We start from the raw sequence: 25,967 nt of genomic DNA, 5'->3' as shown, positions 1-25,967 counted from the left end.
GCTTTAAGTCTTTCCCCCTTTTTGAACTCTATTGTACACTGTTTGACAAGTAGATCAATAAACATCAGGTAGTCTCTGCATTGCATGAACTTCTAAATGTATTTAACTCATTCCAGTTTAAATCACTTTTGCTTTTGCTTTTGAAGTGGTATGCTATTATTTACTGGTAAATTTCCAATATTGTTTCTTTCTTGCCTGTGTATTTCAGCTGGTATCTTGTGTAATAAAAATCATCTTCTCCACATTCACTCTCCAGTTCAAAAAAACAAAGGGGAAAAAAAAAGTAGAGTGGGTGGCCTCCTCCTTCATGATTTTTAGTTTCCAATATATCCTACATTGTAGTGTACAAGTCTCAATATCACCTAATGAGTCAGGTTGAAAGGGACCACAGGGGGTCATCTGGTCCAACCTCCCAGCTCAAGCAGGGTCAACCTAGAGCACACTCCACAAGATTGCATCCAGGCAGTTCTTGAATGTCTCCAGTGAAGGAGACTCCACAACCTTTCTGGGCAGCCTGTTCCAGTGTTTGGTCACCCACACAGTAAATTTCTTCCTCGTGTTCAGATGGAACTTCCTGTGCATCAGTTTCTGCCTATTGCCTCTTCTGATATTGCTCAGCACCACCAAGGAGAGCTGGATCCATCCTCCTGGCACCCTCGCTTCAGATACACATAGACATTGATGAGGTCCTCTCTCAGTCATCTTTTCTGGAGGCTCCCTCAGCCTTTCCTCATAAGTGAGATGTTCCAGTTCCCTACCCACCTTCTTAACCTTTCTCTGGACCCACTCCAGGACCTCCATGTCTCTCTTGCCCTGAGGAACCCAGAACTGGACACAGCACTCCAGATGTGCCTCACCAGGGCTGAGTAGAGGGGCAGGATCACCTCCCCTGACTTTCTGGCAATGTTCTTACTGATCCAGCCCATACCACCACTAGCCTTCATGGCCAACAGGACACACTGCTGGCTCACAGCTTGTCCAGGACCCCCAGGTCCTTCTCCTCAGAGATGCTTTCCAGCTGGTTAATCATCTGGGGTTATTCCTTCCCAGGTGCAATAACACTTGAATTTGCAGACCCTGAATTTGCCTTTACTATCAGATGGTTCATCTCTGCCCATCTCTTTACCTTGTCCAGGCCCTTCTGAAGGGTTGCACAGCACTCTGGGGTACTGGCCCCTGCTCCCAGCTTTGTGCACTCAGTGACCTGCTGAGGAGGCCTCTGTCCCTTGTCCGAGTCACTGATGAACCAGTTGAACAGCACTGGGCCCAGTGTTGACCCTCGGGGGACACCCCTCGTGACAGGCTCCCAACTAGACTGTGACAACAAACACAACCCTCTGGGATCTGCCATTCAGCCAGTTCTCAGTCCACCTCACTGCCCACTGATGTAGTCTGTACTTCCTGAGCTTGCTGGTGAGGTTGTTATGGCTGATGGTGTCTAAAGCCTTGCTGAAATCCAGGTAGACAACACCACTCTTCCCTCATCCATCCAGGCAGTTGTCCTGAAAGCATTAAGGTTGTTTACGCATGATTTTCCTTATGTCATGTGATCAAATAGCTTCCAGTTTTAGATAAACACCCCAAACATCACCTCACAATTACAAAAAATTGAAAGAAGCTATAGCAATCCTGTATCCTTCTCTTAGTCTCTTTTGTTATTTTATCCTCCCAGTAAAGTTTAATTCTCATCCACTGTTCCACCAGTATTTCCTGATTAAGGTTGGAATTGCCAACAGGTATTTCAGAGTATGTACAACTCTTAGTGTATCTTGCGAGACTACTATGCCATGTTTTCTAACGGGCACTGGAGTACAGCTTCCAGTAGTTATAGCAATAAAAATTTTGCCACTTATTTTTTGCCAGTTCTTTTCTCCTATCTGCACTGCTTTTCGTGGCTGTGATAAAGCAGTAGTTTAATGTCCATATACGTAATAATGGACTTATTTGTAAATCACCAACATGTCTGAAAATACACAGTCAAAAGAAATCTTCTGGTGGTGAATATTAGTTTATTAATAGTATTTCTGGTTTTGTTTGTAAATGGTTAACTCTTGGATTTGAGCAACCTGATCTAGTGGAATGTGCCACTATGGCAGGTGAGTTAGGACTATATAGTCTTTAAGGTCCTTTTCAATCCACACCATTCTGTGATTCCATGATTGTCCTATTTGAAGAAGAAATGGATTGCAAAGGAAACTCAGAGCAAAACTGTTTAAAAATTTGAACTGAAATGTAATTTTTGAAGGTTTCTAAATCAATGCAAGTAGAGTACTTCTGTGGTTTGATAAATTTTTGGAGGATGTTACAGCAGCAGTTCAAGTACTTAATACGATTTGTGATAAAGCAACATGTTGTTAAGAAGGGCCCTGGCTTTTGCCCCAGTAACAAGCTTTATAGATTTCCTGTTTCCTTTTACTAAGACAAAAGTACAGGTGAAGGAAAATGCTTCACAGGTTAAGAGTTATGGTCAATAACTAACAAACCAACCACACTGAAATATTTTTTAAAAGAATGGTCTTACTAAACTCTTGAATTATCTTTAGCACATCTTCACCCAGGTTTTACAGAGGGTACCCGAACATTTTTCTTGCATTAAAATCATTGTTATTGGATCAGAATGTAAGTTAAAGATATGGATTGTTAACACTTGCTATTTCTTCTTGTTGTTTGTTATACTTTTTCTTGCAAATTTTTTTCTTGAGGTACATGACAAATACATATTGGTAGATGGCAACATTGGAACCAAGTACACAAGTGAAATGAGCATTTTTTGTTGACATACAGTAAATTAGTAGGCATTGGCAGTGAGAATGATCTGTTAAGGACAAAAATCTCACTCAAATGATTTGGAGAAAAAACAGGAAAGGGGTATAGAGTTCAGTAGTGAATCTGTTAGATTACTTTCAAAACTGGTGTTAAATATTAGTCCCAAGAACAAAATATTGCTGTTTAAATAATGAAGTTTGAGGCTTACTCCTTAGTTAATTTTTTACCTGAAGATAGATATTTTTGTGTATATTTTGTAAGAATGCAGAAAATGTAAGAAAATGTAACTGATGGTTGAACTATATTTGAGAAATAATTTGAAGAAAGCATAGAAGCTACCTTAAGATATGTGCTTATTCTTGTACATGGAAACCACACTTTGAATAATAGGCACTTCCCCTCAAGAAAATTGGTTTGTTTGTTTTTCTTTTTTTTATGTTAGCAAGGTTGCAGATTGGAAGATGAAATGATCTTTCTAAAGTTCTTAAAAATGTAATTGGGTATAGGTCAACAATATAAATTATTTAATGTCTTCTGTAATGATAACAAGTACAGTAAGAAAGTTTTTGAATATGAATCACCAGTGCTGAGGCTTTTCTGAAATTATTAGTTATACTGACAAGACTGCATTTCATTTTCTTAGAAGAAGGGATTTAGAAAAATATTAAAATGTAATCAAACCATGTGTATGGTACTACAGGATGCATAAAAGTTGTATGACGATAAATCAAGAGAGACTTCGTCTTTATGGTCTTGACTCTTTCAAAAATGCTTTAGGTAAAGACTGTCCACCTGAAAATTCTTCTAGGTAGATCATAGTATACAGAGAATTTGGTATTTTGTTTGTAACAAGCTATCAAAAAAGTTCTAAGGTCAGTTATTATTTAAATAGATTCTGAGTTGATCTAAAGAAGGTCATCAGCATAAAATGGCATTGTAATTTACTTAGCCATTCCTATAAATTCCTCCTAAGATGTGCTAAATGAGACACAACAGTGGTTTATTTTAGTTTCTAGAATAGTTCAAGAAGTTCAAGAAAATCCCTTATATTAAAAAATGCATCATTAAAGGTCAGTAAGGACCCAGATTTATTACAGAGCTCTTCAAGTTCAGGCGTGGTTTAGTCTTGCTATAATTTTAGAAGTTTTGATGTAGGTTTCTTTTGTATTGCATATGATTGCTGATTTAGAGAAAACCGAAGACATTCAAGATCCAAGTAGCATTGCTACACAGTATTGTGTGATCACATTTTAAAACTGGGTAACATGCTGCCTCGGGTGGGATTCTCACATAGTACTGAGTAACTTGGTGTCTAGGCTGAGTGTATATAGTTATTTTTAAAATTTAGATTTGAAAACATTGGCCATAAAATTTTAGTGCCTCTGTTGTTCTAATTTCTAAAAGTGAAGTTTTAAACAGAATTTTAGGAGTCTCCATTAATTGAATAATTAAGAAAAAAATGCTTTTGAGATTATCAGCTGGAACCCTGAGTCTACATTAAGGATGAGAAAGATGCTTTACTGGTTTTAGTTTAATGACCTACTGAAACACTGGCTTGCCTCTCCATTTACAAGCCAGATTTTCACAAGTGTCCTATTTTACTTTGACTACCTTTCAGTGTCATGCAGCTCAGAGGTAAAGTACTTGTAGTAGGGTAGTAAATCTGCACAATTTCAAGAAGTTGAAGTGCATTTGAAACAAATGTTCTATTTCTGAAATAATAGTGGACTGGATTCCATGTGTTTGTTCATTAGAATCTCTCTTAAGTTTAATAAATCTCAAGCAGTCATTTTCATTCCCTTTTCCTATTAACTGCACTGCTGAACACAAAAGCTGTGTTATGTGCAGAATGACTGAGCTTATCCATTCTAGAAAGGAGTTATGTTTGGTATCTAAAGAACAATAACAGTTTGCTGCCTGACTGATCAATGCTGGACCAAGTTCACATTCCCAAGTTCCCACTCTCCCACCTACGTACACAGGAGGTGGAAACATAGCAAACAGAGGGAGGACAGGCCCTCTTTTACACAGAAATACTGAACTTAGACTTGCCTAATAAGGACACAACTGCATAGCAATAAACATAAGTTTTAATTACTGCTTGTAAAAACATCTTAAGAAAAGCACAGAAGTTAGCACCAATTAATATTTAGCTTGTTCATTGTTTTTTTTACTCAGTGGAAACAAACCATAAAGGTTTAAAATATTTTTCATGCTACCTTGCCAGAAATTTTTTCTGTATTAGTGTATAATTAGGAAAGAATAGCTTTTGAGCTATCTGAAACCTCTCCAGCTTCAAGTTGGTTATAAGTAATTTGAGTGAATTGGAACCAGGCTATTAAATAACAAGAAGTAAAATGCTACTCTAGGAAACAACATCGGACATCTTTTTAGTTCAGAAAGATAAAGAATTGGGCCTGAAATTGAGGTAGAAATCTTATTGAAAGGGACAAGTTGCTATATACCCTCCAGAGTGGTCTGTGATTTTTAGAAGAACACACATTTTACTTCCTGGAAATTTCCCCCAGGCTTTTACAAAATTTTGTATGTGACTGGAAGGAGTGAATATGTGGGGAAGATGTATTGCAATACATATTCTGTATGTGAAATCCATGCAGCCCTCTGTGTGCTGACCTAAAACCTGTCACCTGTGCATTCAGGTCCAATGATTCAGTCAGAAACTCAAAGTGATCCTGAGAGTTCAAATGCTGCTGCATTTCTGTGTTTCTAGCTGGCTAGACTTGAGGATGGAAGTTCTTGCTTTTGAGCCCTATGCTTTTTTTCAGACACTCTTCAGAAATGCTGGCTACTGAATACTTCCTGAGAGCAGATGGTAAATAAGTTTGTGTAACAGTCTTCATTCCATCTCCATCAGTTCATTGTATTCCACAAAGTCAGTAGGAGCAATGTTGAGATATTTCTCAGTTTACAGTACCTTCCTTATCTCCTTTTGACTTAACTATGCTTTAGAATCAGACTGAAGACAGAAATATTGATCACCCTCTTTAATCATGAAAAATACGTGATTTTTCTAAAACTTATTCCATCTCCATAAAGAAGGAATGCTTTATATATTCTGTCTACTCCCTTCTAAGGCCAAAGAGGAATTTAAATGCTGAAATGAGAATGTCCAGAGAAAGATAGGTTTGAGAAGTCTATTGGCTGACAGAGCTAGTATATGTTATGGTTCAGTTTATGGTTAATTGTCCTTAACATTTGGGTAAGCAGCATATCATGGCCAGAGCACTAGAGAACTTTCGTTTTGAATATGTTTCATTAGTAAAGCTGTCAGAAGTATTTTTGACTACTTCAATGGATCAGTAAAACTCAAATTTCAATACCTCTGGAAGGTGTATTTTATTTCTTCAACAAGAAATTCAATAAACAAGTGAGGTTCTATGAAGTAATATCCGGGACTTAGCTACACACTTTCCCAGCTACTGCAAAAAATTAACTCTTGGCTGAAACTAGGACATTATCCACCCATTATTCTTTACCATTTATATCACACCCAGATCCTATACCTTCGAACTATATACACATACACAAGCACAGGTATAATTTCTGTAGTCAAGACCCATCTCTCCAAGTTGTCTATTGAGTTCATTTAGTCCATAATTGTGGGTTCTATCCATCCTAGATGTCTTCCAGGGCAGGAGAGCTGGTGTACTGCTGGGGTTGCAGTCTGCATCAGGAGCTCATGGCTGCTGGAGCAGTCCATACTCATTGTCCGTGCTAGTTCTGGCGTACACTGGCAGTGTCATTCAGCAACCAATATTATACAATTCAATATTACACATTCTCCTCACCCCAAAATCAAATGCCCTTGAGGTACACATCATGTTTCCTGCTCCCTCTGTATTACTCACCAAGTGCACTCAGGTCCTTGAGCAAAAATAATCCCAAGGATGGGTTTGCCTTTGCTTGAGGCAGGACTAATCCAAACTGCATTCCCTAACACTTTTCTTGCATGAATTCTGGGGACTTCATCCCCTTCTCCAGTACATGGAGGTTTTGATAGGGCAGGGACAGCCCCACTGGTAGAGCCTGGTGTGTTAACTAAACAAGGTGGCCTTAGCTAAACGTAGGGCCCAGTGGCTGAAGGCCCCCTTGATTTCAATGTGGTTTTTAACTGCACTGTTCAATCTTCCCAGAGGCTGGTGAGTGATAGGGAACATGATAACAGCTGCTTGATACTGCGTTCCTTGGCCTGGTTGTCCAGGAGGTTGTTTTGGAAATGAGTGCCCTTGTCTGACTCAGTTCTCTCGGGGGTGCCAGGTCACCACAGGACTTGCTTTCCAAGGCCCAGGGTGGTGTTCCTGGCAGTGCAAGGCACAGGATACTTCTCCAGCCATCCAGTGGTTGTTTCCAAGAGCACATAGCACTTGCCTTGGCAGGCCTGCAGGAGTGTGAGGTAACTCATCTGCCAGGCCTCCCCTTATTTCTGCTTTGACCACTGTCTACCGTACCACAGAGGTTTTTCTTGGCCTGCTTGATCCCAGCACATTTCACAGTTATGGACAACCTGGGATAAAGAGCCCATCCCTTCATCACAAGCCCATCTGGGTGTTGCCTCTCTTCCCTGATGGGGCATCATGGGCCCACCAAGTCAGAAATAATTCACCCTTATGGTGCCAGTCCAGCTCCTCCTGAGACATTTTAATCTTGGCAGCTCAATCCACCTGTCCATGATGTTCTTCAGCAGCCCAACTCTTGGGCACATGAGTTGTGCATCTCATGTACATCTCATTATGAACTTCTACAGCCAATTTCTCTATCCAGGCAGTGACATCTTGCCACAGTTCAGCAGCTCAGGTGGGTTTGTCTCTGTGATCCCAAATGGTCTTTTTTCATCCTTGCAGCCACCTCCACAGAGCATCTGACACCATCCACAAGTCAGTGTAGTCATCTCTCATTCAGCAATATCTAAAGCCAGCTAGGCAGTTTTCAGCTCTGCAACGTGACTTGATCCACTTTGTCACTCAATTGCTTCTGCGACTGTGCACAGGGCTCCATAGCTGCTTTCCGTTTTCAATGTATCCCTACAATATGCAGGAGCTGTCAGTGAAGAAAGTGTATGGCTTTTCATTTTCAGGTAACTGCCTATATTGTGGGAGCTCCTCAGCACTTCACCTTTTCCTCCTCCAATGATGAGGGTCTGAAATGTTTGTCTTCAGGGCAGTTAGTGATTAGTTCCAAGATCCTTGGGCGATGGGTTCAAAAGCTCATTGTTGTTCAGGACTCCACTTAAAATTATTTTTTCTTCTGCATCACATGATAGAGAGGATTTACAATCTGTCTGTAATCAGGAATATGCATCTTCCAAAAACCTTCAGCACCTAGGAATGACTGTGTGTTTCCTTTTTGCTAGTCAGTGACGACTGTCTTGGTTTAAGACAGTTTAAGGGGGACACTCTAAAATGAGGTAGTTTTATTCAACCCCTTTCCACCAATAAGGAGAAACAAATACGAATAGTTGTTACAAGTGAAAAAAATAATAGTTTACTAAAAAAATTAAATAACGGATAAAAAATAACAGTAATAGTCACAAGTTGGATAGTTACAAAGTTGGTGAAATCTCATGGACTCCCCGGCAACAAAGAGAATCTCAAAATTCCCCGAAACAGCACCAGGCATGGGCAACCGCTGTAGGGAAACAGAGGGCATATGGTGGCCACGCTCCCCACCTTGGAGAGCAGGCAAGTGCAGCCGGCAAACTCTGGCAGCTGGGACTCGGCTAGGGGGTAGAACTCATGGGGGGCCTTGGCCTTGCTGTTGGCACAGATGGCAGTACAGCTGGTTGGGGCGCCTCTCACTCACCACTTTTTGCCTCAGCCAGACACTGCTGGTGGGCTGGGGTGGCTGCACAGAACGGGGCTGCTCTGCTCCTCTGGGCCTGAAGGCAGGTGTTGCAAAATTCCCTCGGAAACAGGTTTTGATTGTGAAATGAAGCTGCTTGACTTGCTACTGTTGCAAGTAGAGGCAAGAAAAAGCCAAGAGGCAAGCTAAGCAGCCAGAGACAGGCAAGAGTGAGATTCTGCCTGAGTGCCGTGACTTTTAAACGTCCTGGGACAACCCTAGCTTCTGCCTTGTCATTCTGTTTGCCAGCCACAGGATTCTATAGAGATAGTAATAGTTTTTTGGCACAGACAGGTATGGAATACAGTAGCATTTTGGGTTACCCAGGACAGAGACATAGCTGCTGCTTTGCTAACCATGTCTGTTGGACTCTAATGATGTACATCTTGCCATTTCACTCCTAATTACTGAATTTTCTGTGCAGATCCCTTGACCTGACTTTGCTTTATAGCAAAACTAACCTTCAAGAGGATTTGGATTATCTTTGCCCCTTTCTCAAAAACTTCCTCTGCTGTGCTGCCCCATACTGCGATGCCATCAATGTACTCCAAGTGTTCTGGAGCCTCATCCTTTTCCAGTGCAGTCTGGATCGATCCATGGCAAATGGTGGGGCTGCGTTTCCGCCCCTGGGGCAGTTGATTCCAAGTGTGCAGCCCTCCAGCTGAAAGGAAACTGTGGCCTGACTAAACCTCTGCTGCTAAAGGAATGGAGAAATGCAGATTAGATGTGTCAATGGTGTCACCACTTTGCTGCTTTGGACTCGAGTCCACACTGAAGTTCCAGCACATCCAGTACAGCAGCGCTCAGAGGTGGCGTGGCTTCATTCAGGCCCTGACAGTCCACTGTCAGTTTCCATTCTCCACTGGACCTACACACTGGCCATACAGGGCTGTTAAAGGGTGAGCAAGGCTGGCTGGCCACTCCCTGGGTCTCCATCTCACAAATCACCTCATGGCTGGGGACACAGAGTCCCAGCTGTGCAGTTTTGCTGGCAGTGCAGTGATGTGGTAGCGATCAGTACCTGTTGTTCTTTGACCCTCAGCAGCCCCACAGCAGAAGGGTCCTCTGAGAGACTAGGCAAGGTATTCAGCTGTCTAATTCCCTCTGTCTCCATAGCAGCTATTCCAAAAGCCTAACCATGACCTTTTGGGTCCTTGAAAAACCGTCTCCTGAGGTAATCTATGCCAAGGATCCATGCAGGTTCTGGGCTAGTCACAGTGGGGTGTTTTGCCATTCATTCCCAGCCAGGCTCACTCCAGCTTCCAGTGCAGTCAGGTATTGGGATTCCCTTGTCACCCCAGAAACAAGAGATGGATGCTACCCCTACACATCTCAATGGCATGAGATGTGCTCTGGTGTCAACTAAAGCTTTATACTCTTGCGTGTCTGATGTGCCAGGGAATTGGATCCTCACAGTCCAACAGATCTGACTGTCCCTTTCCACTGGCTGGCTGGAGTCAGGGCCCCTCTAGTCCTGGCCATGGCTCTCATTGTAAATATAAACTGATGTCCCTGCAAGAGGTCCACAAGTAACACCAGCCCTCCTATTCTGTCTGAGGGAGGATTTGCCCATTGGAAACTGGAGTGGCATTTATCCCTGAAGAACTTCCTGTGCTACTTCCTTTCAGCTCACATATCTGTGCTACTAGTGCAGAGGTGGGCTTTCCATCCCACTTCCCTATGTCCTCTCTGAGGTAATTCAGGTAAAACCACAGCTTACCTCATGGTGTGTATTCTCTCTTGAGCTGAGAGGTGCTTGCTGCCAGTAGCAGAGACTCTGTTCCCATACTAGTGAGGCATGGGACATTGCCTCTCTAACTTGCTTGAGACATCTGCGTAGTAGTGAGAACGCCTGGTGAAGTCAGGAGCAAAATTTTTTAAAAAAGAGCATTTTAACACACCCTGAAAATATTATCATATTCTAGATGATATAATCTGATACATGAATTATTTCTTTTACATGTTATATGAGATTATTTAGTAACAAGTAATAAGCCTATTATTTAGAGATCTCGTAGTCATGTGGTCAGAGATATTTTCTTTATCAGATTATGGATCTGATCATGCAACGAAATAAGTGGTTACAGTGACTCATCTGTACCAAGGAACTCTCTTCACAAAGCAGAGTTGCCAATGTGTATATGAAGGAAATATTTGCATAACCACTTTAAAAAATATTCCTGCCACAATATATTAAATCATGTTGCAGTGTACTGAAAGTACATCCTCAAAGTTATTGTTTCAACAGGTTTTTGTCTCTTAGAGGTAGAGATAGCTTCAGGAGGAGCAAGTTTGACTTGATGGAATTTCTCTGGAGGGATGTTACATTGAAAAATACCAGACACAGCATGCTGATCTGTGTTTATACCAGCACACTTAGATTTACAACTCTTAGATTTATGATATCAATATAAATTAGCATCTTTCCTAAAAAATTGATAATGTCAGAAAAACTTGATTTTTCAATTCAGTGGATAAAGCTGTATGCATGAAGACTGCACAGAATCAGTTGGAGAACCTGCCATTCTAACAGGAGCACGTTATGGGCTGGATTTCTTTTTCAGTAATTTTTATGTGGTGCTGTGGTACTCTTGCAATGTGAATGTACCAGCTATCTTGTCATTTTCAGATGTAACCCACTGCCTCCTTAGTCTGTCTGCAAAGTCCTGGTAGCAGTAGTGTTTTAAAATCCTTGCAATTTTTTCCCAGTCAAACATTTCAAGCAATACTTATACATCCAGTGAGCTACCAAATAAAATACTTTTCTGTATTTTCTTTTTTAACAGAAGATTAGAAGTCACATTTTTCCTGCTGAAACAATTTTCAGGTCACACAGATTATTCTCAGAAAATGTATTCTTTGTTTACAAGTAAACTAATTTCCTAATTTAAACTATTGTCCTTTTTTCCCCTTATAAATGATCCTCTTTATTCCCCTTTAAATTATCTTTTTCTGATGTCTGAGAAAGTAGTCTGTGCCATTCTAGTATGGTAGAATGAAACTGATGGGGGGAATCTGTATTTTGTTTTCTGTTCAATGGAAATGTGTAGAAAGGTACAAAACTGACAATTTGTGTACTGGTGAAGTTAGGTATATTTTGTAGGAGAAAATTACTTCTCTCCAGATTTGCTGGTGTCTATGTAGATCTAAACATACAAATGTTGAGGTTGTATGTGTGATGTAAAATTCAGTAATTTAGATTCTAGAAATGAGAGTTTGGAAAATGACTTGACTGCATTGGTTGTCAATTTCCTCTACTTTGCAGGAGCTCTTCCGAAGTTCATTTACAGTAAAGATTTTTATTCCCGCATTTTCCATTTTTTCTTTTTGCCTTCCATTATCTGAGGACTGTTGGAAAGCCAACAAAATGGTATACATTCAGTGTTCACCTTAGGTAAAACTACCTTCTTAGTTTATCAGTACTGGTTGTTTTTGCATAAGAGTAGCACAGAGGAGTTGAAGTTACAGGCAACCTATGTAAAGTTCATGATTATAGTTTTTCACTGAGTTATGAAATACCATTAGTAGCCATCACAGCCAGAACAATTTAAAAACAGTTTGTTTCAATGTAAAATGCAAGAGGTGTTTGCTGCAAAAATACTCTCTGGTTTTCTAGGCTATGTAAGATTCTGCATGTTCATTGTACACTTGGGATCTGGTCTGACCTAAGTAAGAGCTGGTGTAAATCATTGCCCATGTCCAGCATATTTGGTCTGTATTTACCCAGTTTGTAGAAAGTGCTACCTCCTCCCCCATATTTTCAAAATTCAGTTCTATTTAATCCTGCTGCTGCAAGAATGAGGGATCCTAACATGATTTGACATGTATGCTTGTTCCCCATCAGATCTGTTTATAGGACAGATCCATTAGCAGTCTCTGAAAGACAGTCTTCCCAAGAAGGACATGCAGGATGGAGTAATTTCTAAATTTCTATTGTGAAGTGATTCAAGTATGACAGCCAATGTCATGGACAGCAAATAGGACTGTTGATGGAGGGTAATGTAGTAATTTTCATTCCCATTTTAAATTGGGTGTGACTTCACCCTTTTATCTGGTGTAAGTAAGCTTTTCGAGTATGGAGGGATACAGTAGGAGCCAAAATGTTCTTAAAACATCCTTCCTCCTCTCCTTTTCTTTGCCTTGTTCCCTCTTCTTTCACAGCTCCCCTTTTCTTTTCCTCTAACTCCTCTCCCTCTTACCTGCTCTCTCCCCCTCCCAGCAAAAGTTCTTGCTCTGGTTATGAACTCAATCTTATTGACACACCAATAAGCAGAGATAAGAGTTGACTGATAAGAGACACTGCCAGTGTGCTGTGACCACCGCTTGTTAAGCCCACCCTATTTCTGCCACTGCTTTTTGTTTTCTGCAGGCTATCTGTATGGGCAAGTTGGCTCTTACCTTACACTGCAGTGCTATCATCTTGTAGGCAAATGTTCAAGTTAAGATGTGCACAGCAATCTGCACCAAGGGTCCCCAGATGTTGGCTACACAAAGTACTTTACCATAAAAAGTCAGTAACAATTCCTCTTGAATTTCCTTCACTGCTATGCAACTACTAACAAGAAAACAGGAGCCTTCTCTGAGTTTGAACACACAGTATATTTGTGTGTTTGTGGATTTTCATCCCAAATCAGCCTCAGGATCTGCAGGTCTGAAAATCAATGTCTCTTGTAACCTTTTCCCCCCTAGTTTTCTCAAAACGTTTGACAGGAAATGAAGTGCAATTCTTTAAAGGACTTAAAGTATAAATATGTTTCATTGTTTCTATGGTCCAGTGTTTCCTATAACTACTTCTATGGGAATGCAGAGTCTAATCTGTTAACTGATCCAAGGAAATATTGCTTAAGCAGTTGCATTGATTTGTGTTTGCCATTAACATATTTTTTTATTCACTGCCTTTGAACTATGTTCTCTTCTTCTTTCTTCATTTAAATACACTCAGTTCAAGAGTCAATTTATAGGCACTTTCAGAATTACCATTTAGTAGAAAAATCTGTTGTGGCTTTACAAAATAAAAACATGTTGTTTTTACTTGTTTCAAGTAGACCTGTTGTAAGTGTGAAATAAAAAACTACAGTAAGATTTTCTATTGTGATATCTCTGTTAAAAAGTTCTTTGTTTAATGCTTCATAGTGAAGTTGCTTCTATTTAAAGCATTGAGTTTGATCTCAGCTTTGATCTAAAGCTTTTGATCTTAAAAAAAGGATGTTGTGGCAGTAAAACAAAAAGGCTAGGAGAGATTTTTTTTTCAAATGATAAAAGGATACTCTCAAGATTTACTCCACACTTGCTGGATCTACCTTTATTTACTTATCTGTTTACAAAGTACATCTAATTTTATGTATTGAGGGTTTGCTTACACACATACTTTAATGTGCCCTATTATTTTGCTAGAGCACAGATTTCTTTTCAAAGCTTTCAGAGATTATAGCAATATATGGTATAAGAGCACAAATAATTTTCAAAAGAGTATCAATAATTCTTAAAATACTGACTTTTGTAATATCATTTTAACTATAACAAGTTTTATACACTCTATCCTTTACTGCCTCTTGTTTTTTAAATATAAACACAAAAGCACTTGATAAAATCCTGATTTAGGATTTAATAGTATTTGGATTTTGCATGGTTGACATAAGTATCTCCCAACATGCTGGAGTTCGAATATCCTTTTCCGAGGGTGCAAGAATACCTGAAGTCCTATGCCTAAATTTAATTACCTGCTCACAGCATCTTGTCGAATAAATAAAGCCTTTAGCCGAGACCTCGATAAAGGGCTTGCTGTGGTGCACTATACCTACACAGCTTTTAATGTGCATTTCAGACCCTCCAAGGCAGTTTAGCGGTTGGATTCTGGAGGCGAGAGCAAGTACCAAGGCCAGTGTTGAAGCAGTTAGTGGTGCTGATGCTTTCTTGAGCTATCCGCACTAGGCCATTCGTCTGTCCATAAAGACCTGTGACAGAGCATATTTATAGGAGGGGTCATAGGGAAGCGGCTTCCATAGTAAGAGTCTCGAAGAGAGAGCGTATCGTTAGTAATTAGTCTGCAAACCGTGACGAGCATGGATGTGGAGGTTATGAATGGCCGGCCCGTCGGAGACGCTGTCGGAGGGAGCGCGGGTTGGCAGCAGTACCGCCAGTGCCCGGGCCGGGCCGAGCCGAGCCGGGCCCGCGGCCGCCCGGCCGGGGCTGTCTGAGGCGCGGTGCCCCGGCCGGGCCGCCCCGGAGCCGGCGGGCCCTGACGTCGGTAAGGCAGGCTCCTCCTCCCCGCGGGCTCCGGGGGCCGGGGCGCGGGGGCGGGGGACCCTGCGGAGGTGTTTCATTTCCTAGCGAGGGCTGCGGTGTGCTGCTGCCGAGCCCGGGACGAGGCCGAAAGGAGCGGGCGCAGCTCCGGGGATCGGCGGCCGGCGGACCCCACTTCCCCCGCGCCTGCCGCCTCGGGGCCCGGGGAGCGGAGCGCATCGCGGATCCTCCGCGGACCGTCCCGCCTCACCGTGCGCTTTCTCCCCCGTGTAGCCCCTGCTGGAGGAGGGAGAGACCTGGAAGGAGTGTCAGCTCGTCCAGCAAGTGAGCGGCGAGGTGAGGAGGAAACCTTTCCCAGCTGTTATGTTGCACCCGCTTCTTCCCCTTGCAGATCTGCTCCTGGAGTTTTCTGCCTTACACACCATCCTCACCCTGCCACGCTTTTGCTTTAAAAAATAGTTGCTTTCGTATTAAGAATAAAAATATTGGTATGGGGGAAAAAAGCCCCACCAAGTGTTACTACTTATTAAATAATAACCATGCCATCCAAATTTGGCGTTGGCAGTCTGGAACAATGTTCGAGTGGTGGCTGGAAATAAATCGCTTACTTGAAATAGAAGGTGCAAGGGATAAAGCTCAGAGGTTTTCCCCAGCAGTTTTTCACATTGCAACGATAACTTCCCATTTGGCAACCCGGTCTCACATCAAAATGTTCTTTGTGCAAAGCCCCTTAAACCAAAAGCTCTAAGATGAAGAACATCACCTCACATTTTGATCATGCACAGGTATAACCAGCTTACCTCAGACCACATCACTTAAGAGAAGAAAAGTGCTTTTTCCTTTCCAGTGAAGCAATGAAAAAACTTGAGTGTCTTTATAGATATCTAATGCTGAGTAACTACAATCAGGTTGCTTCTTCTACCTAAAAAAGCACCATGATTTTGAACTCCAGGTCACAAAATGGATTCAGACAAACCGGAGGATCAGAAAAAGCAGCAAAAAGAAAATGAAGCAGGATGAAGTTGTTTTCCAGCAGGTAAGCAATCATGATGTCATTTTGTGTAATGGGACAAAGGGCGGAAGATCCAGATAGCTTCCTGATTATGCCTTCTTAAGCTTGGTAGAGATGTTACTTAGTGTCTTCAATAAGATGATTGTAAATGGATGTTACAAAATAAAGTTTCAGAGTTATTACGTAGATACAATGGCAATAAATTAATAGCCTTTTTAGATGTCTGTGTTCAGGAGACAGAATTTTCATCTATATGTATTTAACTGGAACATTCTAAGGAGGAAAGAGAAGGGTGTTTTCAAGGGTGCAGAGAAATACAGCCCTTAAGAGCTTTTGACAGGACCGGAAGCACTATTTTCAGATACTGGTAGATGAGAGACAGTTTTCATGGTAGATTTTTGGACAACAATAGATGTGATGTTGAAACAAAATATTTGGACTGTGTTGTTGACTCTTCATTCAGAGGGTGAGTTTGAAAATCATCGATTTGTAGTATAGATTTCAATTTATTAAAATGTGATGATTATTTTAAAAATTACTACAGAGGATTTAAAAACCTGAATATAACTGAATTTAAACTGGTTTTAAATTAGTAAATTTTAATTAATCTGTTGTGCAAGACCTGTACAATAAGTTTGAGTTGAAAATTTAAATTACAATGTAGAGAGGTAAGTAGTTAGTTGATACTAAATAGCTGTGTTCTGCCCCTTGAGGGACAAAATGGTGAATAAAGATGCACTTCCAAATGTGTTATTACAACTGTGATTTTTTTTTTGCTTGTTTTGATTTTGAAAAAAAAATTATTATTGTATTTGAAAGTTCTTGTAACCTTTAAAGGATTAAAATAGTAGTGTGTTGATTTGCTGTTTCGACAGTGCTTCTAAAATGCATAATGAATCATTGCTGTTTCTGTAGCTAAATTCTTCCTGGTAGAATGACTGCCAGCTCCTCTGATGTGTTGCCTTAGTATGGGCATTGCAAGTTTATGACAAATGTCCACAAAGTGCATTGTTGTTGGTGGATGATTTACCACCTTCATGATTAGTTAAAAACTTCCAAGTAGTGTCCTTTAATTCACAACTTTTATTTTGTAAGTGGAGTACATAATTTAGGAAAGATGTTCTGTGATGATGTACTTTAGAACAGTGTCATCTAAATAGAGAGAGATAGCATAAACTGTTTTACCTGGTAATTCCATTTCTGTTTATTTTCTGTATGTCAGTGTGTTTGTGTGTATATGTAACATTTTTATTTACAATCATTTTATGCTAAGATGAAGAAGATTTTTTAAAGATAAAATTTGTATTGCCTTGGGAATTTGTGAGCAAACTGCATTGATGGTACAAATAACACTAGTACAAACCAGACTGCATACATTTTGAAGCAGTTTTTAAATGGTGCATTTAAAAGAGGATGGAAGATCCTCTGGTACGCTGAACAGTAGGTTTAAAAGTGCCTTGCGCTGTTATACCAATGCTAGTCTCTTTCTATAGGAGAAAGCTTCATTAGTGCAAAATTCCTTTCTACTGACAAAACTCCTTTTCTGCTAAGGATGTTGTTCTCCAAGTCTTCCACAGTTTGTGAGAGAGAACTTCAGCATATACCTTGCAGTGATAGAAATGCAAAACCTGATGTGTAAACATAAGATATACTCATTGTTTTTTCAAACAGTAATTCTAGAACAAGGTCTGTTAGTAGACATACGAATTAAAATTGAAGGCAAGCACAACCATTGTCTTCTGATATCTATAAGTATCAATAATTTATGGAGATCCAATGCAGACTGGCAATACTGCATTTGCAAGGTACTTAACCACATGGGAAGGAAGAGGCGTAACAATAATCTTTTATTTGATAGTCAACCACTGACTGTTCACTGAGTTTGGAATTCTTTATGTTGCCTAAAAGTTTGGCCATTGCAATGGTGACTTTTTCAATACAGTTACAGGTAAGAGAATAGAGGAGAAAAAAGAGTGAGGTGCTAGCTGAGCTTTATTATTTGGTTTCAGAGTTGGTTGCACTAGGTTTCCAACCCTGACTTGCCAGTGCAATTCCTACTCAGTGTAGGTGGTGCTAACCTCTCTTCTATGAGAATTCTTGATTTTTAGTTGTGTCCACTTATAGAAGAAATGGCATTATATAGAAGTTAAAGTATTTTCAGAGATGAACAAGAGAACAAGAAAGAGAAAAGCATGTAATGGAAAAGTAAGGCAACCTTGAAGATAGCAGAGAAATAGAAATAAAGATGTTGAGTGGAAAGAGGGAGATGAGAAGGCAAGTGATAATAAACAGAGAAGCCGTAGAGCTGATAGCAGCTCATATTACAACTGTGATTAAAATAAGGATACTGATATATTTTGCTACACCTTGAAAACTGAACTTTGGTTTGATCTTGCTTATCCTTTCAAAACAAGCACCAGCTTATTAAATGTGGCTTCTAAACTTTCAAAACAAGCACTAAATTTTTATATGTAGCTTCTAAACTTCCATCTGCCTGTGCTGTTGGATTTTCCTCTAAGGTTTCATGTGCCTATGCTGTCCAATTTTCCATTGTTATTTTTCTTCTTTGTGATTGGAACTCCTATTTCTAATATAAGGTGGATGACACTGCTATACTGAGTCACCACCAAATCAAAGCACCTGTGTCCAAGTACAAAATCTAGGACAGAAAGATAACTGTATGGAATAAGTGAAACAGAATGGTGAAGGAAAGGTTGCTGACAACTGCTGAGGAATTGCTCCTTGAAAGAAGTTGCCTTCTAAACAGTTAAGTTTGTAGGAATTGACTTTACAAACGTTTATACGTATTTAAAAAACGTTTGAGAATACCATGTGCTAGATAAAACTATGTGGCTGCAGTGTTAAGTGTGCTCAGGAGGAACCAGTGGGGAAGCTTGTGTAGGAAGGTGCGGTGCTGCTCTCCAGTGTGGATCCGCACGGCGGGTTACGGCAGCGGAACAGAATCGATGAGTGTGCAAGACTTCTTGCCGAATAGCTGAGAGTTCTCGTACTTTTCCTCTTCTTCTTTATTTAGGTTTTTGTTTGTTTGTTTTTAAGCTTTTTTAAATTTCTATCCTTTTTGCTGTCCTGTCTCTGAAACTGCTGTTCTATCTCTGAAATGGAAAAAGGTGTTATTTTCTTAACACCTTTTACAACAACTTTTTCTTTCCTACTTCTTTTTCACACCTCATGTCTTTCCCTGTCTTCTTTTGACTCATTTGGTCACCTTTGGTATTGTTCACCCCTTTTTATTTACTTTCAGTCTCTCTATCTGTTTGAAAAAAATGGAAAAACAAGCTGAAAAATTGAAAAAAAGTTACCTTTTGCTCACTGTGTTTTCTGCTTATAGATCTCTGTAGCTGCTCTTCTTACAATAAGTGTACACATACACAAACTTAAACACACTCACCCTTTGCATTTCTACTTTTGTCCTGCTTTCTATTATTGTACATTTTTTACTCCTCATTTAATATTATGCTGTCTCTTCAGGCTGTCATTTATCTGGTCAGCACATTTAGCAGCCAGTATGTGAATCAATACAGAGTGCTGTTTGTGTATGAAATTTAGAGAAGGTGTAACAGAGTTGATAAGAATTACTTGGTTAAAATGAGCAGTGTTTTGTAATGAAGAGTATGATAGAACTGTTAAGTAGTGTTGTTATGATGGTGATGTTTGTTTTAATAGCTGACTGTGTCTGCTTGAAAAAAAAGATTCTGTTGTCCTGTCCATGTTAGGCAGAATGATCTTCTAGTCAGACTAGTGGAATTGTGGTGTGCCATCTCTGTCCTCTGGGGAGAAACATCTTTTCGCTAGAAGACTAATTCACTTTTACATGATGTTCAGTGTCAAAACATAAAAGCTGATTTGATCATATTTCAGTAGTATAAAAAGTGCCATTAGATGAGATAACAAGGATACACAGGATTTAGGAAAAACACTGAAATAAGCATGCATATATATTCACACTAGATAAGGAACGTGTTTCCTGCATATGATCAAAATTGCATTTGACTGTTTCAGTTTTAGTTTTGATTATATACTGAAACTTCAGAGACTGAGTCAACTTTTCTAGAATAATTTCTGCTGCTTTCTCAGAAATACTGTTTTCTTGTGTTTAAAGTTTGTCTGCTAGTTTTACTAGCAATGTGACTGTGACTTTTTTTCCTCTTGGTTGTTGCTATTGATCCTTTGTGTCACTCCAGAGACTTATAGTTGTCAATATTTAAGCTCTTTTAATAACCTGAGCATAAATGACTTTGTTGATATTGCTTTCAAGTTTTAATAAAAAATAAAAACCCAAATCTAGTTGTCATATATATGACTAATGATAAATGCTATCTTTGCCCTTTAATAATGAATTCACCACCATAAGTGAAACACAAGAAACAAATCTTGTAATTCTCTAAAATGAGTTGTCTTGTTACACTTCAAGTAGAAAATATTTTGAAGTCTCATAAGAAATACTGATAAAAAATACTGTGTTGTATAAAGGAGCTCTTGGTTAACTAAGAGCTAGAACATTTATTCAGGATGGTGTGCTTCTGCTAATTCAGGTAACAACTATTGTCATACAGTGCATAAAAATTACATTAAATCTTTAATTGGCATTTATTTTTTGTTTGTCAAAATGAATTTTTTTATTTGAATCTACCAAACTAAGGTTCAAAGCAAGGATCAAAACTGAAATAATCTGGTGATCTTGTGCACTGCTTAACAGCTAAGAGAAACATGGTGAAAAATCCTAAATTGTTGTTTAGAGATGCTTCAGTGGTGTTATTTGTAGTACCAAATTCTGTTAATTTCACAGAACTTTCTAGGAACCCTGTACACTGGGCTTCACTGATTACAGAAAACATTTAATTCCTTTCTCACTCAGAAATTTGAATGGTAAATTTTCCCAGCTCATGTACAAGATCTGATTTGCATTAAATGTTGTTAACATGCCTGGGAAATACACACTGCCATTTAAAAGCTTTTTTTAATAAGTACATAAAAATATAATTTCAGGCCATTGGAACTAAACAATTTTAGTATTTAGTTCTCCATTTCTAAAAAATATTTGTATTTGTGAATTATTTAGAAACTTTTTAGTTTTCCTTTTCTAAAGAACTATTGTTTTTTAGGATAGTGCTGCTTCAGAATTCACCTAAGAAACATCTAATAGAAAAAGAAAATACTGTGTCTGTATGTAAAAAAAAAACCAAACCAAACCAAAACAACGAGTGTGAAATTTTTGGTTAAGTATTTTTTTAATAGTCCAGTCCTAACCACAGTATCAGCTGTATCTTATTTCCAGTAGTGGTATGCCAGAATCATAGTTTTCTTTACAGTAGCACCCATCCCTCTTAGTAAGGAATTGCTTTTCATATGGAGCTTCCCAGATACGTGTTGTCAAAAAGTGAATGCTCTCATGAGGCTACATTTTTAGATCAATGAAGCAACTTATCCCCATGCATATCTGAATGCTTCTGCTCCCTTTCTGACTCTGAGATGACCATATCTAAATTAGGAGACCTCAGGCCGGCATGGCTGTGTCTTGAAATAGTTTAAAGTTTGCAGATATTTACATCACTGTTAATTATTGTTGTCCAAGTAAGCAACTATCCTGTGCAATGGTAGATTAAGGCCACTGTGTTGTAAAATACAAGGTTTGTCCAGAAAGGCAGAAAAAGGCAGTTTCAGTGGAGGGGTTTATTGCTTTTGATTTGTAGGAAGAATTAGTTACACATTTGTGATGGAGCACTTTTAAGGTTGTGTTTGTGTATGTTCCCATATGATGCTATCTAGAGCAACACTACTGGGATTGACTGCTGCCACTAACTTTTTCAGTCTGCTGTTGTTTCTCATTATAAAGCCCTATTTTTTTGGTGGTTGAAACATGATCATTCATACCTTAGCTTAATAAAAAGAAGTTTTGTGTTTAATAAGACAGGAAATGGAACATGTGAGAACAGTTTTATTCTTTCTCAAATAGAAAAAAAAGCCTAAAAGCACTTGATAGTTTTTAATATTTTGCAAGTGTATGCCTCCACCAATGTTTACACAGTGAATTCTGAGTGGTGATGTAGTGGGCTCTGGGAGCAGAAAGAAGGCTGTCCCTTTCAGGGCATTTGCAACTGGAGCAGCATACCACATTTGGAAAAAAATGGTGCACTGCATTCAAACACTCCATAAGTTTTCTCCTACAGATTTTTCCTATGGATTTTTTATTAGCTGAGAATATACACTTGTGCATGCCAGCTGAATAATCTCCTTGATTTAAATGTCCCCAGGTTCTTCTTGATGTGATTGACTATAATGACTACTAAGGAGGCTTATTGGTCTGCTGGCTCAAATGTGTGCTTTATTTCAGTTTTACATGTGTTTTATTTCAATCTTATATTTATTACACATTGACATAAATAGGCTTAACTATTTTTTGATGACTGATCTTAGCTATTGTCCTCATTGTATGTCTATTTTCAGTTTGGTTTATGTTCACATGCTATATAGTAAAAGCACATGTGTAGTAGTCAGCAAGTGCAGACGTTGTTTTTTAAAGTAATGTACAAAAGGTAAAGGCTTGGCCTTTTGCATAACCTGTTAAAAAGGTTTTGGTAGTTCTCAATCTGTTTTTTCATGGCCACAGTACTAAAAGTAGTCATGGGTACAACTTAAAATACTGTCATTCTCTCCTTCCCCTAGAGTCCCGTAAGAAGCTCTTTTGGAGGAGAAAGGTAGCTCGCAGTTGAAAGCAAATGCATTCTTTGTTGCTTTAACTAAATGAACAGGATCAAATTCTTAAAGGTGTGTAAATTTTACTGTACTCATTTGGTCTGTGCTGCATATATTTTCTTGTGTTACTTTTCATGTGGACACAAACCAAGTGACTGATCGCGACTGTCTAACTCATCACATGCTTCACATGCAGGTTTTGTGAAACCTGTACCAACATTTGAAACCAGACTACTTCTTAACATTACCGTGTGTTTGTTTGTGTAGACATATATATATGTGTGTGTGTGTATATAGAGTGTATATACATATATAAGCGTATATACATATATATATATGTATACACACACACATATATATATATATATTAAGTGTATATACATATATATGTATATACACTTAAATTTACATACTTTTGATTTAAAAATTATTGCCAGTGACAATTTGCTTAATTAACTACAAGATTTTTTTTTGTCCTCATTATGTGCAGGAGCTCATAGTGATTTTTTGAGAAAAGTTTTTATTTTTATCTGGAAAAATTGCTTACTGAAAATAAAGGTTAGGCAATTACCTTGCTCTGGATATCTTTTTCCCATTTCTGCCTTAAATATAGGCATTCACTGGGCATTTTCAATTAAAGTTTTTAGAGCTCTACATCAACCATGTTCCTTTAAGAGATGTTGTGGGGAAAGCCCACAGAAAAGCAATGCAGATGTGTGAGCTCCATCATTTTTGGTAATCCTAACAGATGTGTAAAGAGGAAGATGATATGTCTGTCCCAACCACAGGAACCATTTTTTGTTGCCACTTCGATTCTATGAGATGGTTTGGTCATGAGACACAAGTTCCGTGTTGAAATTTGAATTCCAGTACTTTTGCTTCTTAAAAAATTTAATGTTTTGGTTTTATGAACTATATTTTGCATACTCTTCAGGCTGCATGCTCAAAATTTGCTGGATAACATGTAAAGAATTTTTCTTACAGTTGGTTTTCTTCTTCACTCATAAATACTGGAGTGAAAAATGGTCTTAGGACTTAGCATGGAACATTGATGAGGGTCTCATGTTCTGTCATCCATATTTCAAAAGAAAATTAAGTACAGCTAGAGAGTATAAAATGTTTCCATGCTCAGGATCCTGTTTATTTCAAAGAAAAAAATTACATGTAGTGCCAGTTATGCAGTAACTATAGTTGTCTTGTTTTTGTTTACTTGGTTTCTCTGCGCTTTGGTTGTACTTCTCTCAAACATGGTGAAGCCATTAATATATAAAATGTTTTGCTGAACCAGGCCTTAGTCATTCATCCTCAAGATTTACTTTTGAAGTGATCACTTCCTCACTGAAGAGGAGGTTTGATTTCTCCTAATTGCCCAGAGAGTTTTTAACTGGGGGATATTTGTCAATATTTTTAAAGATATCTATTTATCTGTGTATCTAAATTTCACAGCATAGATGACACCTTTGGCAGAGGGCAGATAATGTTTGAGAGACAATAACTGTAGAATTAATTTGTTGAAAGCTCAGTTTCCTTTTATGTCCTGCAATTTCTTCACTCCTGTTTTGCTTGTTAAAGGGAGACTGCTTGTTAAAGCAAAAGTAGGTTCCCTTCTGAGTATATGCCAGTTCATGCAAGATGGAATTCTTGGTCTATCACCCAAATATACCTTCATTGTTGCTTGATAAATATGGCCTATTTTTTGACAGCATATGTTACCCTGAGTAAACCTTTTAGGTTTTCAAATGCTTCCAGAAGGAAGTAAAAAAATGTTAATTTTGTCTGATGTGGAACACAAGCAGCACATGTGTTCATATTTAGGACAAGTGATTGCCTGAAGGGCTTGGGAAGCCAGGGAGAGGGATTTCAACTTACCTGTTTTTATAGATGGGAATATGTGAAAGGAAGGTGCATTTTGAATCTCTTGATGGTCAATATAATTAATATACCATACTTTTGTTTTAATACCCACCCTTATTTTATAACCTACATAATATTTTCCAAGGAATTAAAACTTTGGTCTTATTTGAAAAACTACTATGCTTATTTATCAGTAGAGGAGAGGAGGTGTACCTGAGAACAAAATGCTTGTCTGCTGTACCACATGCATTGCTCCTAATTTTACAGCAGCTCAGAGTTGCGTAAAAGAAACTGAGACATTTAAGAAACTCAAAAAATATTGCCTAGTAGTGTGAAGATATTTTTTATGGAACTCAGTGTTTACAAAATGTCTTCAAGTGTCTAAACTTGTGTCTAAACAAGTGTCTAAACAATGTCTAAACAAGTGGCAACTACTTTTTATATAAGGACCTCATTACCATTGTGTGAGATACCTCAAAAACACATAATATATTTTAAAATTTTCTGTCCTTCAAAATTGAAATAAGAATGTTTATCTCAATTTTGCAGGTCATAATCCAAAGCATGGAGATAGTAGATAGCTTGTCTGCAGATACCTAAGAAAGTTGGGCATGACAAGGATACATGACCCAACAGAAACCTTAAGTTGAAGGCTGTCAGTATTTCAGATAAGAATTGAGCCATCCATTCTTCCATGAAGCAGTTAGTCTTCTCTGCACCAAAATGCATACAGGTTGGTGATATTTTAGCCTGCAGCATAGATGAGAACAGATCAGTCATAGCTAGAACTGTGACTTCACTTACTCAGTACTATGAAGGGACCAGTGCATACAGCAAAGCAATTGAAAAGATGATCTTGAGAATGGGAGGATTATCAATAACAATATTGTAGTAGAACATACTTTCTAGTAACGAATTTCAGCTACAGTGATTTTAGATTATAACTATCAATATATGTGTTTGCTTTAAGTCTGTTTTAAATTATAATAATTTAATGGGCAACTGTTTACCTTTTTGTTTTTGTTTGAATATGTGTGTGCAGCCTGTAGCCTTTAATGCAAAGGGAGAATAAAATAATTAATAAAAGATTGCTAACTCATGGGCTTTTTCAGTCCAAAAATTTTTGATAGTAAAACTTTCAGGCATAGTGTGATAAGGTGTTGGAGGGTAAGATAACAGCCAGAAGTCAGAAATGTTCCCATGTGTTGTGTCTTCACAGCATAGAAAGAGTTATGATGGCAAGTCTGTTCCTGTTTTATTAATTGGGAGGTAATAGAGAGTTGGAGCCCATGATAAAGAAAATAACATACATGGCCCTTTGCTACAGAGGTGTATTTATCCAAGTGATGTGTGTTGCTTCACAACTTATGTGAGAAATGCAGAATTAAGTGTCTTGTGTGAATGTCTTGTGTAGCTATCCAACATTCTGATATAAAGTGGCATGCAAGTAAATATTTAATGAGTTGTATTTAATAGAAAGTATCTGGTCAGACTGTCAGATTCTCTTTTGCTTCATGAG

The 25,967-nt window shown here is 38.7% G+C and overlaps 1 protein-coding gene across 6 annotated transcripts in view; it reads left to right on the top strand.

Moving 5' to 3' along the window:
- Positions 1–25,967, top strand: part of AOPEP (aminopeptidase O (putative)) — a 177,549-nt gene that overhangs the window by 86,279 nt on the left and 65,303 nt on the right. For 3 of the 6 annotated variants that reach the window (XM_058044019.1, XM_058044017.1, XM_058044018.1), the window contains exons 12-13: positions 15,142–15,204; positions 15,821–15,904. The exons of the other annotated variants lie outside the window; for them this stretch is intronic. In XM_058044019.1, coding sequence (XP_057900002.1) covers positions 15,142–15,204; positions 15,821–15,904 — 147 coding nt within the window. The remainder of the gene's footprint in view (positions 1–15,141; positions 15,205–15,820; positions 15,905–25,967) is intronic. 6 annotated transcript variants of the gene reach the window in all.

This window comes from Melospiza georgiana, chromosome Z, assembly GCF_028018845.1.
Source record: "Melospiza georgiana isolate bMelGeo1 chromosome Z, bMelGeo1.pri, whole genome shotgun sequence".
NCBI classification, from domain to species: domain Eukaryota; kingdom Metazoa; phylum Chordata; class Aves; order Passeriformes; family Passerellidae; genus Melospiza; species Melospiza georgiana.
This window is presented reverse-complemented; position numbering and strand designations above follow the sequence as displayed.